This window comes from Muntiacus reevesi, chromosome 4 (assembly GCF_963930625.1).
Source record: "Muntiacus reevesi chromosome 4, mMunRee1.1, whole genome shotgun sequence".
Classification (NCBI taxonomy): domain Eukaryota; kingdom Metazoa; phylum Chordata; class Mammalia; order Artiodactyla; family Cervidae; genus Muntiacus; species Muntiacus reevesi.
In genome coordinates this window covers 30,984,943-31,002,893 of record NC_089252.1, presented here as the reverse complement: position 1 = coordinate 31,002,893, position 17,951 = coordinate 30,984,943, and the positions used below count along the sequence as shown (strand labels likewise).

The window sequence follows — 17,951 nt, the reverse complement described above, 5'->3', positions numbered from 1 at the left end:
CTCTTATAGAAGGGACAAGTATTTTGCTGGATAAGGAGGAGAGTTTGCTTAATTGACATCAACCTGAGTGAACTGTATAGAAATATTTTAACCTTAACTTCCAAACAGTCCTTTTTCTTTGCACACGTGCAACCCTTTCAGCTTGAACTTGGTCAGAGGAAAGTACTTTTCTCTCAGGCCTGGGGACAACTCGCGGGGCGCAGTGGGCCCCCCACCGCACCCACATGCCCCAGCCCCTCAGCGCACCTCGTCTTCCAGTCCTCCTCCGACTTGGACCTGTTCTTGCGGGCTGCTCGCTGTTTCTCCTCGAGTCGCTTTTTTTCTTCACTAGCTTGATCTAGAATCAGCACAGCAGTGAAAACACAGTTATTGTACAAGGAGAGGCCGCCCGGCACAGCACTTGGCATGCTCACTCCATGGAGGCAGGTGTTAGCACCGCCGCCCTTTATCAGAACACAAGCACCACAGTCAGACATCACGTCGAAACTGAACACAGCCCCAAGCCGGTGAGAGGCGATGCTGGCATCCAGGACCTCTCACCTCCTTCCACAGCCTCTGTGTTTCCCCAAGGAAGCTGGCTTATTCTTAAGGCCTCAGAAGTCATGTTAAAATGCTTCCCTGATGGTCCAGAGGCTCTGCACTCACAATGCAGGGGGCCCGGGTTCAATCCCTGGTCTGGGAACTAGATCCTGTATGCCGCAACTAAAAGATCCCACGTGCTGCAGCTGAGATGTGGCAAATAAACAAACATGTGCTTTGTCACTTCAGTCATGCCCGGCTCTGTGCAACCCTATGGACTGTAGCCCGCCAGGCTCCTCTGTCCATAGGATTCTCCAGGCGAGAATACTGGTGTGGGTTGCCATGCCCTCCTCCAGGGGGTGGATCTTCCTGACCCAGGGATCAAACCCGAGTCTCCTATGCTTCCTGCACTGGCAGCGGGCTCTTTACCACTAGCATCACCTGGGAAAAGTGTAGGTTGCTCAGTCGTGTCCGACTCCTTATGACTAAATGGACTATAGCCTGCTAGTCTCCTCTGTCCATGGGATTCTCCAGGCAAGAATACTGGAGTGGGTTGCCATTCCCTTCTCCAGGGCATCTTCCTGACCCAAAGATCGAACCCAGGTCTCTTGCATTGGCAGACGGATTCTTTACCATCTGAGCCACCAGGGATGCCTTGTGCTAACATGTAAAATGCTAACATGTAAGATGCTTGTGCAAACATACAAAATGTTAAGCCCTAACAAACTAAAACGCAGACAGTGACTGGGAGTAAGGCAAACTATCCTCCTCAAAGAAATCCACCTTCCCTAGAGCTGCCAGGCGCGTTACCTATTTCCCCGTTCTCCATGGCTCTGATGTCAGGCCGCAGCCTGCAGTCTGTCTTAGGAATCACGCTCTCCATCTCCTTGTCTACTTCGTTCAAAACCATTGCAAAGCTAGTAAAATTGTACATCTAAAAAGAAGAAAATGTTCAAATTAACATGTACTGGAGGTTAATGCAGAATGAAACCCTGAGGCTAAAAGATTCGACAGGGATCCCCTGCTCTGTTCTGGGGTGATGATGGCCGGCCTCTCTGCACCCACACATCTCCATGTTTTCACCCAGGTCCACACTAGCTGTGGGTGTCTGTCTCAAGGAAACCCCTCAGGTGACATTCACCACCATCACCTCCAGGGAGAACTGTGAGTGAAACCAACATTCTTCATTCCATATGAGAAGTCTCACATGGTAAATCTGGCTGTATCATCATGTACTTAAAGAGAGTCAGTCTTACTCCTCAGTATGTATAGAGGAAGCCCCCTAAAGGCCCACCTCCCGTTATATATGGAGGAAGCCCCCCAAAGGCCCACCCCAAGGCATCTCGGCCAGACATCAGGAGGCCTGGGCAGCAGCAACCCTGGATCCCGGGTGGGAAACCAGAGGGATGACTGAGGACCAATTCGATGCCCCACCTCTCACCCCCGCCCTCCTCCTGGTTCTGTCCAGGCCAGGGAAAGAGCGCCGTCAGAGCCAAGTAAACAGGAGGCCTTACCTGGGCTGAGTTCGGAGGCCGCGGGGCTATTCGCCACAGGAGAACACTCCCGGGGATGACGAACACGCTCTCAGAATCCGGCATTGGCATTTCATCCGACTCCTCAGAAGCGCTCACCTGGAAGAACCAACAGAGGAACAAAACTGAAATGTTCTGAAAAGACTGTACTTACAACCGTGAATATTCACTGGAAGGTCTGACGCTGAAGTTGAAGCTCCAATACTTTGGCCACCTGATGCAAAATGCTGACCCACCAGAAAAGACCCTGATGCTGGGAAAAACTGAGGTCAAGAGGAGGAGGGGGCGGCAGAGGATGAGATGGTTGGATGGCAGCACCGACTCAATGGACATGAGTTTGAGCAAACTCTGGGACATACTGAAGCACAGGGAAGCCTGGCGTGCTGCAGTCCATGGGGTCACAAAGAGTCGAACATGAGTTAGTGGCTGACCAACAACAAAGCGTAAAACAAGCGGTTTTCATTGTGCGGCGTTAGACTAACCCCATGAGTGCCAGGGCGCCATGCCCTTCTCATGCTCACGTCCTCACCTTTCGACCCAGGCCAGGGAGCCAATAAATATGGGTCGAGTGACTGAGTCCATGCTGTGAGCTGCGCTGTGTCATTTTTAGGGGGTTTTGAGCATTTAAGGCATTACCATCTCCACTGTCATCATCATGCCTTTGCTGTCGTGTTTTAATATTTTTAAAGCTTTTTTAAAAATCCAAAATAACTCAAATATTTAAGTAGTTCGTGGAACATTATGAGGGCAAGAAAAGGTTAAATTCTTGGAGTATTTAACTAAATTTATCAATGACCCAAACCAGCAGGGATCCTGAAAGTATTCAATCGAAAGATGTTAGGCTAAAAAAGAAAGCAACATTTCCACTGGCTGCCTGCTCCCTCCCCTTCCCCAGCAGAGCTATGCCAGCAGCTCTCTGTATATTTAGTCCTTACGTAACTAGCCCATAAAGTTTTATATATAAAGAATTTAAGCCTTTGGAAAGCAAAGTCATATTCCCAATGTCATCGTTACCAAATCTAGAACTACTGGCTGAGACGTGGAATTTTAAAAAAGCAACAAGGAGGGGACAACACTGGTGACAAGCTTCGCCTGGCATCTGAATATCCTCAGAAGCATCAGAAACCCACAGTGGCCGAGGCCCTGGGAGGCGCGATTAGACACGGGGAGAGCATGAGGGTGCCTTCTCCAAGGGGCAAGGCCCTTCTGTCTACAAAGATCGACCGGGGCTTTATGGGACATGAGGGAGATTTTCTGGAATTTCCCCAATGCCTTCTGCTGTACTGAACCCCACTTCTGTAAGGGGAGAGTGAGGCTCTGCCTCTTGCAAGCAACACAGTGGGGAAAGGGGAGCCGGGAGCAGAGAGCCAGGCCGTGATGCTCAAAGGTGAGCTGTCTTCACCTGGGGCCCTGCCCTCCATCAACTGCTCTGACCCGAGGGTGCTATTACTGTCTCCATTTTACAGATGAGGTGCTGAGGCAGAGAGAGGGTAGGGATCTGCCTAAGACCAAACCACTCAGAAGTGGGGAAGGCAGGATTCTAAGCAGAGCTTGTGCTCTGATCCCTGATGCCCGTTACTGGAAACTAAGCAGTCCTCCAACGCTTCCTGTCCAAACAGGTGCAACCTTTCCCTAGCTCAGAGGCCACGGAGCAGTCCAGCCTCCCAGGGTCCTGCGACAAGAAGCTGTGGCCTCACAAGGGGAGAGTCTAAGGTTGAACTGCCCCGTTAGGAGGAAGCTTCATAAGAGGAGGATGGTCGTCCTGCAACGATTCCCTTAACTGCGATGCTCTCAGCTCCCGGGATCTCGGATACAGAGGAGGGCAATACCACTGCTGTCAGCATGAAAACCCATGTGATTATTCTGGGTGTAATTTCAAATATTCAGAAGAGCTCAACTGCTAATGCACATAAACAGAGAGGAGGGTAAGAATATCTGTCCCACTAAGATGAACTCCAACTTTCTAAAGCGGTGTGAATTCAACACTGTGTGTGTAACTGCATAGCACACACCCATACTCCATGGGAGATGATCCCAAACATTCACTAGCAAGTCAGATCACCTGTTCATTATTGTATAGCACAGGGAACTCTGCTCAATGATATGTGCCAGCCGTGATGGGAGAGGGGTTTAGGGGAGAAGAGATACATGTATATGTATGCAAGAATCCCTTTGCTATTCATCTGAATAGCGTTGTTAATCAGCCATATGAAAGTCACTCAGTCATGTCTGACTCTTTGCGACCCCATGGACTGTAGCCTGCCAGGCTCCTCTGTCCACAGGGATTCTCCAGGCCAGAATACTGGAGTGGGTAGCTGTTCCCTTCTCCAGAGGGTCTTCCTAACCCAGGGATCAAACCCAGGTTTCCCACATTGCAGGTGGATTCTTTACTGTCTGAGCCACAGGAAAGTCCAAGGATACTGGAGTGGGTAGCCTATCCCTTCTCCAGCAGATTTTCCTGACCCAGGAATCCAACTGGGGTCTCCAATTGGCTTTAGCCCAATACAAAATGTTTTTGGTGTTAAAAACAGTAATAAAAATAAAAATTTAAAAAAAAAAAAAAAGGTCAAGAAAAAACATCACATGCATGGGCACCAAGTCTAAAAGGTAACACTGTGACCCACTAACAGGCCACCATCCAGGGATCCCCTCGATTCCATCTTCTGGGATTGTTTACCTGTTTGCTATTCTTCTTCTCTTCAGTATTTTTCTTATCATTTTTTTTGTAAGCATCAAATGTGGCTGGGTCAACACTGTACAAACATTCTGTCCATTTCCCATAGAGTGCACAGAGCTTCTTTTTGCTGTCAAGAGAAATCAATGTTGAGCCAACAATTAAACCAGTGTCTTGGTGTAGTTTAATATTATCATAAACTGAAAGTATTGGTCACTCAGTCATGTCCAGCTCTTTGCAACCCCATGGACTGTAGCCCACCAGGCTCCATGGAATTCTCCAGGCAAGAGTGGAGTGGGTAGCCATGTCCTTCTCCAGGGGATCTTCCAGACCCAAGGATAGAATCTGAGTCTCCTGCATTGCAGGAAGATTCTTTACAGTCTGAGTCATCAAGGAAGCCTCTCTTTTCATAAATAAAGACACTTACAAATCAGATTCTTTAAAGAAATAGATATTTCTTTCAGAAGAGTTTTTCAATTTACTGAAATGCTGTTTCCTAGATAACGGCAGGAAACCTAGACAGCATGTTAAAAAGCAGAGACATTACTTTGCTGACAAAGGTCTAGTCAAAGCTATGGTTTTTCCAGTAGTCATGTATGGATGTGAGAGCTGGACTACAAAGTAAGCTGAGCACCAAAGAACTGACGCTTTTTAACTGTGGTGTTGGAGAAGATTCCTGAGAGTCCCCTGGACTCCAAGATCAAACCAGTCAATCCTAAAGGAAATCAGTCCTGAATATTCATTGGAAGGACTGAAGCTGAAGCTCCAATACTTTGGCTACCTGATGCGAAGAACTGACTCATAGGAAAAGACCCTGATGCTGGGAAAGATTGAAGGCAAGAGGAGAAGGGGACAAGAGAGGATGATACGGTTGGATGGCATCACTGATTTGGTAAGTTTGAGCAAGCTCCAGGAGTTGGTGATGGACAGGGAAGCCTGGTGTGCTGCAGTTCATGGGATCGCAAAACGGCAGACACGACTGTGTGACTGAACTGAGATAACAGCAGATTTTCTTTTTCTTCTTTTTAAATTTTTTTGGCCAAACCACGCAACATGTGGGATCTTAAGTTTCCCAACCAAGGATCGAACCTGTGCCCCCTGCAGTGGAAGCATGCAGTCTTAACCACTGGACCACCAGGGAATTCCTGGTGTTGGCAGATTTTAATAACAACACTTTCCTTAGTCAACAACACCTATACTAGTCAACATTTAAATGAAACTTTACCTTTTATCCTGAATGTAGCCTTCAACTTTGTGTAATTCTTTACCAAAAAGGCCGCACGGCTTAAAATTCAACACACATTTGTCCCCAGTCCTGTAAAGGAAACAGTGAGCTCGGGTTGTTGTTCAACACGGAAGCAGCAGGAGAGAACAGTGACTGTGATAACCTGTCTGGCAGTCCCTGCTGTTTACTGATTTTCCAACTCACACCAGGCTCCACACAGAGTATCACAATTAATCCACAATCAGTACTGAACCCACCACAAAGAAAAAGCAAGCAAGGTTCATAAAAAATAAGTGACTTGCTGCCATGGAATGAATGTCTGCCTGGCCCCCATCCCAATTCATATGGTGAAGCCTCGTCATCCATGCTATTTGGGGGTAATCCAGTTCTAAGGGTGGAACCCTCATGAATGGATGCATGCTCTTTGAATAAGAGACTTTGGGGAGATGATCCCTCTCTCTGCCATGCAAAGATTTGAGAAGATGGCCAACTTCAAACCAGGAAGAGGGCCTTCACCCAGCACTGAATTGGCCATCACCCTGACCTGGGCCCCCTAAGTCTCCAGAAGCATGAGAAATAAACGTCTGCCCTTGAAGCCACCCGGCCCACCGTGTTCTGTCACCATAGCCCGAGCTGACTAGGATACGGGTCTAGGGTCACAGTAGGATTTGAATACACCTTTTTCCAACTCTCCTGTTGCTCCTGTCACCTGCCCCCATGTGAACAGTACAAGCTAAACGGTGTCAGCAAGGTGAGCTGAGGGAGGCAGGAATGAAGATTCCCTGAGGCTGCCGAAGCTCTGAGTTCACCAGTCTTCCATAATCAGAGACTTAAATATAAACTCTATTCATTAAGGACTTCCCTGGCGGTCCAGTAGTTCAGAATCCAAGGAAGGGGACATGGGTTCAATCCCTGGTCCTGAATATTCCACATGTCATTGGGATAACTTAGCCTGGAAGCCACAACTACTAAATTCTGTTCATTAAATGGACTGGCTTCTATTTACCACAGTGTTATACAACCTGGTTCTTAAGTTGTCATTAGATTCTACTAGAATTAAAAAAAAAAAATTATCCATATATACAGAACTTTTAAAAATGCTTTATACATATATTCTTGGCCGAGGTGCATAGCTTGTGGAATCTAAGTTCCTCAATCAGGGATTGAACCCAGGCCTTCCACAGTGAGAGTGTGGAGTCTTAACCACTGGACTGCCAGGAAACTCCTTACAATGCAATGACTTTTTTTTGGTCACACCACATGGCATGTGGGATCTACATTCTCGGACCAGGGATCAAACCCAGACCCCTTCATGGGAAGTGCGAAGTCTTAACCACTGGGCCACCAGGGATGTTCTCTACTAGAACTTTTACAGAAAGACTACTGGACCCCTCTGATGCAAATGAAGGGATGGGGAGGACGATGAACCATCTCACTTGTGGTTTGTGATCTCCACGTTGCCGTATTGCTCAATCCAGAGCTTTCCCACGATAATGTTGTGCACACAGCAGGTAGGATTCGTCCACGTATATGCTTCATTGTGTCTAGAAAACAAAAAGAAAGCCAAAGCCCAGATAAAGAAGTGAGAAGTGTTACTCTGTTTAAAAAGTACATCTTCCTCAAATGCCATGACTCAGGATAACCTATCAGACTGCTGTAGAGCACTCAACTCTAATAAGACTATAAAAACTGCTGATGTTAATCCCAGTAAAATAGGTATCATCTGGTTAATTCTTATTGTTTCTTTAGTTCAGTTCAGTCACTCAGTCATGTCCGACTCTTTGCAACCCCATGAATCGCAGCACGCCAGGCCTCCCTGTCCATCACCAACTCCCGGAGTTTACCCAAACTCAAATACATTGAGTCGGTGATGCCATCCAGCCATCTCATCCTCTATCATCCCCTTCTCCTCCTGCCCCCAATCCCTCCCAGAATTAGGGTCTTTTCCAATGAGCCAATTTGCATGAAGTGGCCAAAGTATTGAAGTTTCAGCTTCAGCATCAGTCCTTCCAATGAACACCCAGGACTGATCTCCTTTAGGATGGACTGGTTGGATTTCCTTGCAGTCCAACGGACTTTCAAGAGTCTTCTCCAACACCACAGTTCAAAAGCATCAATTCTTCGGCGCTCAGCTTTCTTCACCGTCCAACTCTCACATCCATACATGACCACTGGAAAAACCATAACTTTGACTAGAGCGACCTCTGTTGGCAAAGTAATGTCTCTGCTTTTAAATATACTATCTAGATTGGTCATAACTTTCCTTCCAAGTAGTAAGCGTCTTTTAATTTCATGGCTGCAATCACCATCTGCAGTGATTTTGGAGTCCAAAAAAATAAAGTCTGACACTGTTTCCACTGTTCCCCCATCTATTTCCCATGCAGTGATCGGACCAGATGCAAAAACTTAAAAAACAAACAAACAAAACAAAACTATGTTTCTACCAAACTCCAAATTAAACTATGTACATAATCATTTTAAGCCTTCAAAAGTTTGGTGAAAACATATTAAATTAGAGGTAGAAAAGAAAAATGGTCTATCTGGTACTTTCCAGCTTGCTAAAGGGAAAAACTTGTGTATGTGAATAAGTTCCAATTTTACACATTCTTTGCTTTTGAAAACATTCATTTTACATCTTCATACACGTATGCTTAAATGTATTTTTAATTCACAAGCAGTAAAATTCACTTTTCTTGGTGTTATCTAGTTCTGTGAGCTTCAGTGCATGTGTAGATCATTGTAACTAGTACCACAACCACAAATTCCATCACTCCCCCCACAAGTTCACTCATGCTGCCCCTCCACGGTCAAACCTTCCCCCACCTGGAATTCCTAAACAACTCATCTGTTCTCCACTGCAATAGTTTTGCCTTTTCCAGAGTGTCATATAAATGGGATAATGTGCCACGTCACCCTTTGAGATTAGCTTCATTTGTATAATGCATTTTACATTCTACGTAACAATCATTTGTTCTTATTTGAGTAGTATTCTACTATATGAATGTATCACAGTTTAACCCTTTATTCACTGAAGCATGCTGAGTTGCTTTCAGTTCTTGGTGATTATAAGTAACACTCCTATAAACATCTGGGCACGGGTCTTTGTGAAAATACACCTCTTTATTTCTCCAGAGTAAATGCCTACGAGTGGACTGCTATCTGGTTAACACAAGGTCAACTCTGTAAGAAACAGCCAGACTGTTCGCCGGGGTGGCTCTACTGTTTTACCAGATCCCCCAGTAATATGTGAGATTTCTGGTTGCTCTGCACCCTAGTCAGCACTTGAAACTGTCAGCTCTAAAAATTTTGATTTTAGACATTCTAATAGGTGTGTAGTGGTATCTCACTGTGATTTTAATTTTGCATTTCTCTAATGACTGATGTTGTTGAGTGTTTTTGTGTGCTCATTTGTCATTCATATATCTCTTTGGTAAAGTATCTGTTCACATCTTCTGTCCAATTTCTTACTGGGTTGTCTGTTTTCTTACTGTTTTGAGAATGCTTTATATATTATAGATACAAGTCCTTTATTGATAACTGATTCACAAATAATGTTTATCCATCTCTAACTTCTCTCTTTGTTCTCTTAAGAGTGTTTTTCACCGAGCAATAGATTTCTATAAAATCTAATTTACCAATTTTGTCTCTTCTAGATTGTCCTCTGGTGTTATAAGACGTCATTGCATAACCCAAAGTCATAAACATTTTCTCCTGTTTTCTTCCAAAAGCTTAAAGCTGTACATTAGATTTTAGCCTACGATCTATGTTGGGATCATTTTTGCTTAGGGTGTGAGGTGTAAGTTGAGGTTCATTTTTTAACACATGCATGTCGAACTGCTCTCACACCATTTGTGGAGAGGACTACCCTTCATTACTGAATACTGCTTTCTTTCACCTTCTTGAAAAATCAATTGACCGTATTCCTGTGAGTCGGTTTTTGGATGCTGTTCTCTGTTCCACTGATGTATGTGTCGGTCTGTCAATACAACAGTCTTGATGGCAATAGCTTCACTGTAAAGTCTTAAAATTAGGAGGCAGGAGTCCATCATTCTGTTCTTCCTTCTCAAAACTATTTTGGCTACAGTGTTTCATTCATCTTTCCACATAAATTTTAGGATCCACTATCTCTTGATCTACCAAAATTCATCCTGGGACTTTTAAATTTGGACTGTGTTAATACACACTGTTTACAGATCAATTAAAGGAGAATAAACATATGAATTACATTAAGGATTCCAAGTATAGTGAGACATGGTAGACTCTCCATTACTCAGATAGTCTTTGATTCCTGTAACCGGGGTTTTATAGCTTTCAGCCTGTGGATCCTGTACATATTTTATTATCTTTATTCTGCAATTGAGTCTATCCCAGCTATTACATTTGTTATTGTATTTTTTTCAGTACTAAGATTTCCAGAAATACTTCAATGTCTTTCTATTCATTTTAAGAGTGTTTATCTTTATGTCATGGAGTATAGTTATAACATCTGCTTTAAAATTTTTGATACAAATGTCAATATCTGAGTCACTCTACGATTAAAGTCTGTTTATTATTTTTTTCTCCTCCTTTTTTCTTTTTCTCATATAAGAAGAGCATAGAGTATTTGTCTTTCTCTGACTTATTTCACTTAGCATAATGTCCTCAAGGTCCAACTATGTTCTTGCAAGTGGCAAGATTTCATTCTTTTTTATGGCTGAATAATATCTGTGTATGTGTGTGTACCACAATTTCATTATCCATTCATCCAATGATGGATACTTGGGTTATTTTCATATCTTGACTGTTGTGTGGAACAGGTATATATATATAACATATTAATATATTATACAGGTATAACATGTATAATAATGTCATGGGGGAGCAGATATCTTTTTGAGATAATGTTTTTGTTTTCTTTGGCTAAGTATTCCAAAATGGAATTGCTGGATCGTGGTAGTTCTACTTTTAATTTTTTGAGGAACTTCCAAATTGTTTTCCATTGAGACTGTACCAATTTACATCTGCCAACCATGCACAAGGGTTCCCTTTCATTGTGGTTTGATTTGCATTCTCTTGATTAATGATGTACAGTATCTTTTCATTTACCTGTTGATCATCTTGATCATCTGTATGTCTTCTTTGAAAAAATGTCCATTCAGATCTTCTGCCCATTTTTAATTACTTTTTTTTCTTTTGCTATTGAGTGGTATGAGTTCTTTGTGTATTTTGGATGTTAGCCTATATGATTTGCAAGTATTTTCTCCTATTCAGTAGGCTGCATTTTCATTTTGTTGATGCTTTTCTTTACTGTGCAGAAGCTTTTTAATTTGATATAGTCCCACTTGTTTATTTTTGTTTTTATTCTTTTTGGTGTCAGATTCAAAACATCATTGCCAAGACCTATATCAAGGAGTCTACCACCTATGCTTTCTTCTAGAAGTTTTATGATTTTCAGTCTTATGTTCAAGTTTGTAATCCATTTTGAGTCAATTGTGTGTATAGTATAAAACAGTGGTCCAGTTTCATTCTTTTGCATGTGCCTGTCCAATTTCTCCAACACCGTTTATTGAGGAGACTGTCATTCCATTGTAAATTCTTGCCTTCTTTGTTTAAATTAATTGACCCTACTTGCATGGACTTATTTTGGGGGCTCTCTACTCTGTTCCATTGTTTTATATATCTGTCTTAACGCCAATATCATATATTTTAATTACTATAGTTTTGTAATACAGTTTGAAATCAGGGAGAATGATGCCTCCAGCTTAGTTCTTCTTTCTCAAGACTGCTTCGCCTGTTTGGGGTCTTCCGTGATCCCATATAAACTGCGGCACTGTCTGCATTAATTTGTGCAAAAAATGTTATTGAAATTTTGATAGAGACTGCACTGAATCTGTACACTGCTTTGGATAGTATGACAGTTTAACAGTACTTTTTCAATCCATGAGCACAGAATTAACAATTTTACTTATAATTGCATAAAAAAAAAAACCTAGAAATAAATTTAAGCAAAGAGGTGAAAGACTTGTATATTGAAAATGGTAAGACGGTAATGAACAAAATTAAAGACAACACAAATAAATGGAGAGATATTTCATGGCATCTTTTTTCTATTGCAAAAGAAGAGAACTTTCAACTTACCTAATGTCTAAGATGTGCCAATGTGACTGTTATTTCAATATTTCTCAAAGTGAATTCATTGTAAAAGATGATTAAACAAGGTATTATTACCATGATAATGTCATGGAGTGATTAACTCCATTTAATCTTAAAATAGATCTAAACAAAACCACCATCATATATCAAGTTAAACTGTTTACACATACCTAGGCTGATTTACCATGGCTGTTGCCACATTTCTCAAATTCTTTTACATGATGTAGGAAATTTATATCTTATAAAAGCAGCTTCGTTTTCTTCAGCTTTCAAACAAGGTCAGGTCTGCGTGCAAGTGTGTATACTAATGAGTAGGTACACAGGGAAAGAGTAAAAGGTATGATTCCAACTCACTCAAGAAGCTCCAACGTGATGGTTCCTTTGGGTTCTGCTTCTACGCTCTTCCCCCAGAACTTCAGTTTGGGATAGATTGAGCCATGAAAGATGAAATCATTGTTTAATCCTTCAGCATGAAATGCACTAATGGGTGGGTGATGGCTGACCTGCTCAGAGATGAGTCTGAAACCAAGGTCATCTCTTAAGATTTAAAAAAAAAAAAAAAAAAAAAAGGTACTGTTAGGATAAATTCACCACAAAATATATACATTATTGTCATTTCAGTCTGAAAGCAATGTTAATATATATCCCAACATGTGTAAAATATCCATCAGAAACTGCTATATAGCACAGAGGGCTCAGCGTAGTGCTCTGTGATGAGAGGTGGGAAGGGGGGTCGGGGTTGAGAGGGGGGTTCAAGAGGGAGGGGATACAGGTGTACTTATAGCTGATTCATGTTGTTGTACACCAGAAATCAACACAACATTGTAACGTAACTATGCTCCAATTGAAAAGTCAATCTTTTTAAAAAGCAATGTTAAAGTATAAAGGAAATGGATTTGACAAACTAAACAATTCTTTGTTATCATTCTGATGAAAAGGACAATACATGAGAAACTGCAAAAATGCATCCCAAACAACTAAAACCAATGTTATTATACATCGAGCTACTTAAACACATTAAAATAAGGAACACTCATGAACTGCAGTGATTTCCATCAATTGGCAATACTAGCCATGTAAATTTAAAACTTATCATCCCATTTATACTAAGACAGAAGAATCTAAAGCGTCTCCTTTTCAAACACAACTAGGGAATAAATGAGATCAAAACTTAGGGACGGAAGAGAAAGATTCAGAAAAACAAAAGCCAAATGAATTCTCTAACTGTGTGTAAAGAAGTGACAGCAGGCAGACAGTAGTGCATTCACTGCCTCTATGCCAACAATCTAAGTCCATGCTAATATATTTTATGCAGTTATTTTTAAAAAATCTATCTTGTCTAATGGATACATAACTAGAAAGGATGATAGCTAATTCTGCAAGATCAGGAATACTTTAATAATGGTCCACTTTATATATGTTTTCATATTTTTGACAGTCTCTAAAATAACAACTATCACAGAAACAAACATCAAAGTTGTTACCTTTTCTCCAGTCATACAAAAAGTTGGTGAATGCTAAAAAAAATACCCATTTTCATTTGAAGAGCTATACAAATCATGCAAATTCAACTATCTGCCTGGAATAGAGTGGAAGATCTTACCGCACTAATTCGTAAGTCTCTCCCAGAAGTGGGTTGAAAGGCTTTCCAGTGCGTTCCCACTGAGAAGCAACAGCGGAGACAGCAAATGCAGCTACACACTGTGGGACAGAGCGTCAGCACAAGTTAAAAATAGCCTCGCCGGCTCCTCATTCTTTCAGGAACTGAAATTTTGCTGAAGACAGTAATTTACAAAATGATTCTGAGGAGTTTAATTATGTTGCATTTTTAAGATGGCTTAATAAGCAAACTAATAAGCCAATGTGGATTTTCAGAATGAAAATGACTCTTGAGTCTCTTCCTATAAGTCATCCCAACTGTGGTTTTTATAATATACTCACAGTGTTACAAATACTCTCAAGGACTTTAAAAAAAGACTCTCAAATCCAACATTACTTTTAATTCCTTTAAAATTTCTAAAAAGTATGTCACCAGATGATAAAGAATCTGCCTGCAATGCAGGACACTCAGGTTTGATCCCTGGATCGAGAAGATCCCCTGGAGAAGGGAACGGCAACCCACTCCGGTATTCCTGTCTGGGAACTCCCGTGGACAGAGGAGCCTGGCGGGTCACAGTCCGCTGGGACGCAAAGAGTCAGCCATGACTGAGTGACTAACACTTTCACATCCCTTTTAGAATGGGGTGAAGAGAGAAGACCAAACAAACTGGTATCAAGTCCAATGAGGTTGGGAAAAGCTGCTTTACATACACGAAAGGACACAAGACTCCATTTAGAATGCTATTGCTTTGTTGGAAGGAGAACAGTGTATCCACGCTCCCTGTGTCTAGTCCATCCATATACATCACAGGAATATCTCCCTTCCAAAAAAAATCAAGAAGTACAATTCCTTCTTGTCCTCTTTTTTAACCTATAGTAGTATGTGTATATTTATATATACATATAAGCATAATTTATATGTGTATATATATATACACATCTTCCTAGACACACTCTGACAAGTCTGAAAGGCTGAACTGTCTTCCCCCCAACACAATGCCACTTTCTAAAACAATGACTCAGAAGCAGCTCACCAAACTCAGGTTTGGTTTTGGACCTTTTTGCTTTCTTGCAATCCTCATTGGTCTGGGGAAGGAACACAGATGACACTCCAATGCAAACATGCAATGCATTAATAGCATTTCCTAACCTCACATTAAACTTAACATGAATTCTGTGCGTGCAGGTTGGGGGCGGAGAGGTAGGGGAGGTAGCAGAGATGACCTTCCAAGACTTCAGTCTTTCCCAGGGTTGGTGACACGTACCTGCATCCTTTCCACAGGATCAGCAAATGAACTGGCCTTGTGGATGAGGTATGTATGCTCCATATACTCAGTGAGTCGCTGGAGGAAGCTCAAAGGCTCATTAAATATAACTGGCATGGTGATCTTGGAGAGTTCCTAGTGAATAAGAAAATGGAAACTGTGATGTCCAAAATACACAGTAAACATATATGCTGCCGTCTCGACATAACATGTTCCTGGAAAGAAAGTCACAGAAAACAGCAACCACGAAATTTAATTAGTATTAGTTCAGTTTCCTAAGTCTCCCCAGATCATCTAACCATGTGGAATATACTGTCCTAGGCCTTGAAGGAAGTACAAAGACTACCCCAGACATTCTTCCTTGGCTTCGAGGAGCTTACAGTCTACTAGTGATCAGTGAAATGATGACTGTTAATGAGTCTGCCTCAGATCAGAATTAGCAAATGACAAATAAAGGTGATGGGGACGCAAAGACCAAACATCTCCACACTGGGCTAAGAAGCTACCACACAGACCATTTTTGTGGATGATTTTTCAAAAGAACTTCAAGACTGCTTTTCACAGACAATATTGAGGTTTTCTGAGCACATCCATATACATTATGAACTAGGGTGCTAGACGGCTAATGTATATTTTACAGAATAGATATTAAATTCTGTCTGACAGAATGACACAATCATGTAGACTTCCAAGAATAATTTAACGATTGGGCAGGGGTCCTCTAACCTCAACTGCAACCTTTTACCTCTGTTTACCATATCCTGGGGTTTCCCCGGTGGCTCAGATGGTAAAGAATCTGCCTGCAACATAGGAGACCTGGGTTCAATCCCTGGGTCGGGAGATCCCCTAGAGAAGGGAACGGCAACCCACTCCAGTCTTCTTGCCTGGAGAACTGCATGGACAGAGGAGCCTGGTGGGCTACAGTTCATGGGGAAGCAAAGAGTTGGATACAACTGAGCAACTAACACTCACTTTTACTACCATATCCTGCCCGCAAACAGCAGCACCACAGGATCTTTTAAAAAAATTCATTAGGTAACAAACTTACCCTGATTTTCTCTAGATTATTCTGATAATCTTCCCAACCTTCCACCTATCATTATTTATGTTTCTTGTGGGAATCAGGTCTTTCATGAAAACTGCTAACTAAAACCACGATCATGTGAACAACCTCAAGGCACCATCCAGGTTGAATGTCACCTGCTTCCTCCCACCCCTCTAAACATCTACATTCTTACAAATGTGCACAGTTAAGAATAAAGTGACCTTCACAGAACTACAACCCGAATGTGCACATGCACACACACACACACAAAAGAAGCTCATTTATTATCATAAAATACTGCAGAATGCAGACAGATGTAGCAGCTCAATGTAACGAAAAGAAATGATAGGCTTACACTGCCTCTCTGGGAAGACAAAAGAGAACAGGAATGTATAAGGAGATAAAGAACAGAAGGCTCTTCACTATTTAACACCCTGAGATCTTGGTAAATGCAGCAACTCACTGGTGGGCCAAATCAAGAAAGCGGGGACTGCCAAGGCTTGTCTTAACTGAGCTGTCTCAGACTCTCTTTTACTTAAAAATACCTTCATGGGTTTTTTTTTTCTTTTTTAAAAAAAAAAAAAAAGAGGAATATGCAATTCTCAGTAATAGAAGTAAAACATGAAAATGCTCCTTTCCTTAGAGGCAAAGCCTCAACAACAGTTTGGGGTACACTGCTGTGTATTTACACACATGTGTGTACATGTGTGTGTACACATATACCTTACTGGATTTTTTTAATGCATGGCATCTGCTCTGTGTATTGGCTCATTTACTCGCTTTTTTTGCTGTTCCTGTGTTTGGAGGTCTTATGCACACATACAGTACATCACTGAGTCTGTCAAGTTCTTTGTAATCTCTGTACTGTTAGTGGTTAAGACATCAGAGCCAGACTGGGCTCCATGGCAGGCTCTTTCATTTAGCAGTCAGGCAACTCCGGCCAAGTTAAACTCTGCCAGCTTCCTTATCAACACCATGGCATTAATCTAACAGTGTATATAGCATAATCTACTACAAAGCATTCTTCTAAGACCAATAGTTGCAAAACACTTAAGACTAGTTCTGGGCACATTAGCAAAAGGTACATTTATTTATTAAAAAATTTTAAATATATATATGTGTGTGTGTGTGTATATATATATAGCTATATCATGAACAATTTAATCTAATCTTTTAGAACATAAGCACATATGGTTTTAAAGTAAATTTCTATAAGGGGGTTTTTTAGATCAAAGGTGTGCACTCATTTAAAATTTTTACCATTACTACCAAGCGGAATGCCTTCCAAAAACCCTTTATCCTATTTGTACTCCTACTAATGCTGCCTGGAAGTCAGATTTTCTTTTAACATCAAAGGGAGGAGCAGTACTTCCAATCTATTCGTTCAATCATGATCACTTTCTTTACAGAAAAATTTAACTGAAGGATATTCAAATACTGATTGGGGCTAAGTAGTTCACTTATAACTCTAGAATGAAGATTTAAAAATAGAATTCTAAACGTAAACATTAGGGAGTATCAGACCACCTTACCTTACCTGTCTCCTGAGAAAGCTGTATGCAAGTCAAGAAGCAGCAGTTAGAACGACATGGAACAAATGCCTGGTTAACAATTGGGAAAGGAGGACAATAAGGCTATATATTGTCACGCTGCTTATTTAACTTATATGCAGAGTACATCATGTGAAATGTTGGGCTGGATGAATCACAAGCTGGAATCAAGGCTGTAGGAAGAAATATCAACAACCTCAGAAGTGGATAAATTCCTGGAAAAAGACAACCTAACAAAACTGAATCATGTAGAAACAGGAAATCTGAACAGATCAATTACTAGTAAAAAGACTGAAGCAGTAATCAAAGACCTGCCAACAAACAAAAGTCTAAGACCAGATATCTTTACTGGTGAATTCTGCCAGACATTTAAAGTAAAATGAATACTGATCCTTCTCAAACTATTCAAA

At 41.6% G+C, this 17,951-nt stretch overlaps 1 protein-coding gene across 6 annotated transcripts in view; it reads right to left on the bottom strand.

Annotated features, from left to right (window-relative positions):
* The window catches only part of OSBPL1A (oxysterol binding protein like 1A), a 210,857-nt gene that overhangs the window by 6,265 nt on the left and 186,641 nt on the right, over positions 1 to 17,951 (bottom strand). For all 6 annotated transcript variants that reach the window (XM_065932433.1, XM_065932434.1, XM_065932437.1 and 3 more), the window contains 9 exons: positions 14,947 to 15,081; positions 13,686 to 13,783; positions 12,437 to 12,619; positions 7,387 to 7,494; positions 5,951 to 6,040; positions 4,729 to 4,855; positions 2,034 to 2,150; positions 1,330 to 1,453; positions 247 to 337 (listed from right to left, as the gene is read on the bottom strand). In XM_065932433.1, the coding sequence (XP_065788505.1) occupies positions 247 to 337; positions 1,330 to 1,453; positions 2,034 to 2,150; positions 4,729 to 4,855; positions 5,951 to 6,040; positions 7,387 to 7,494; positions 12,437 to 12,619; positions 13,686 to 13,783; positions 14,947 to 15,081 (1,073 nt within the window). The remainder of the gene's footprint in view (positions 1 to 246; positions 338 to 1,329; positions 1,454 to 2,033; positions 2,151 to 4,728; positions 4,856 to 5,950; positions 6,041 to 7,386; positions 7,495 to 12,436; positions 12,620 to 13,685; positions 13,784 to 14,946; positions 15,082 to 17,951) is intronic.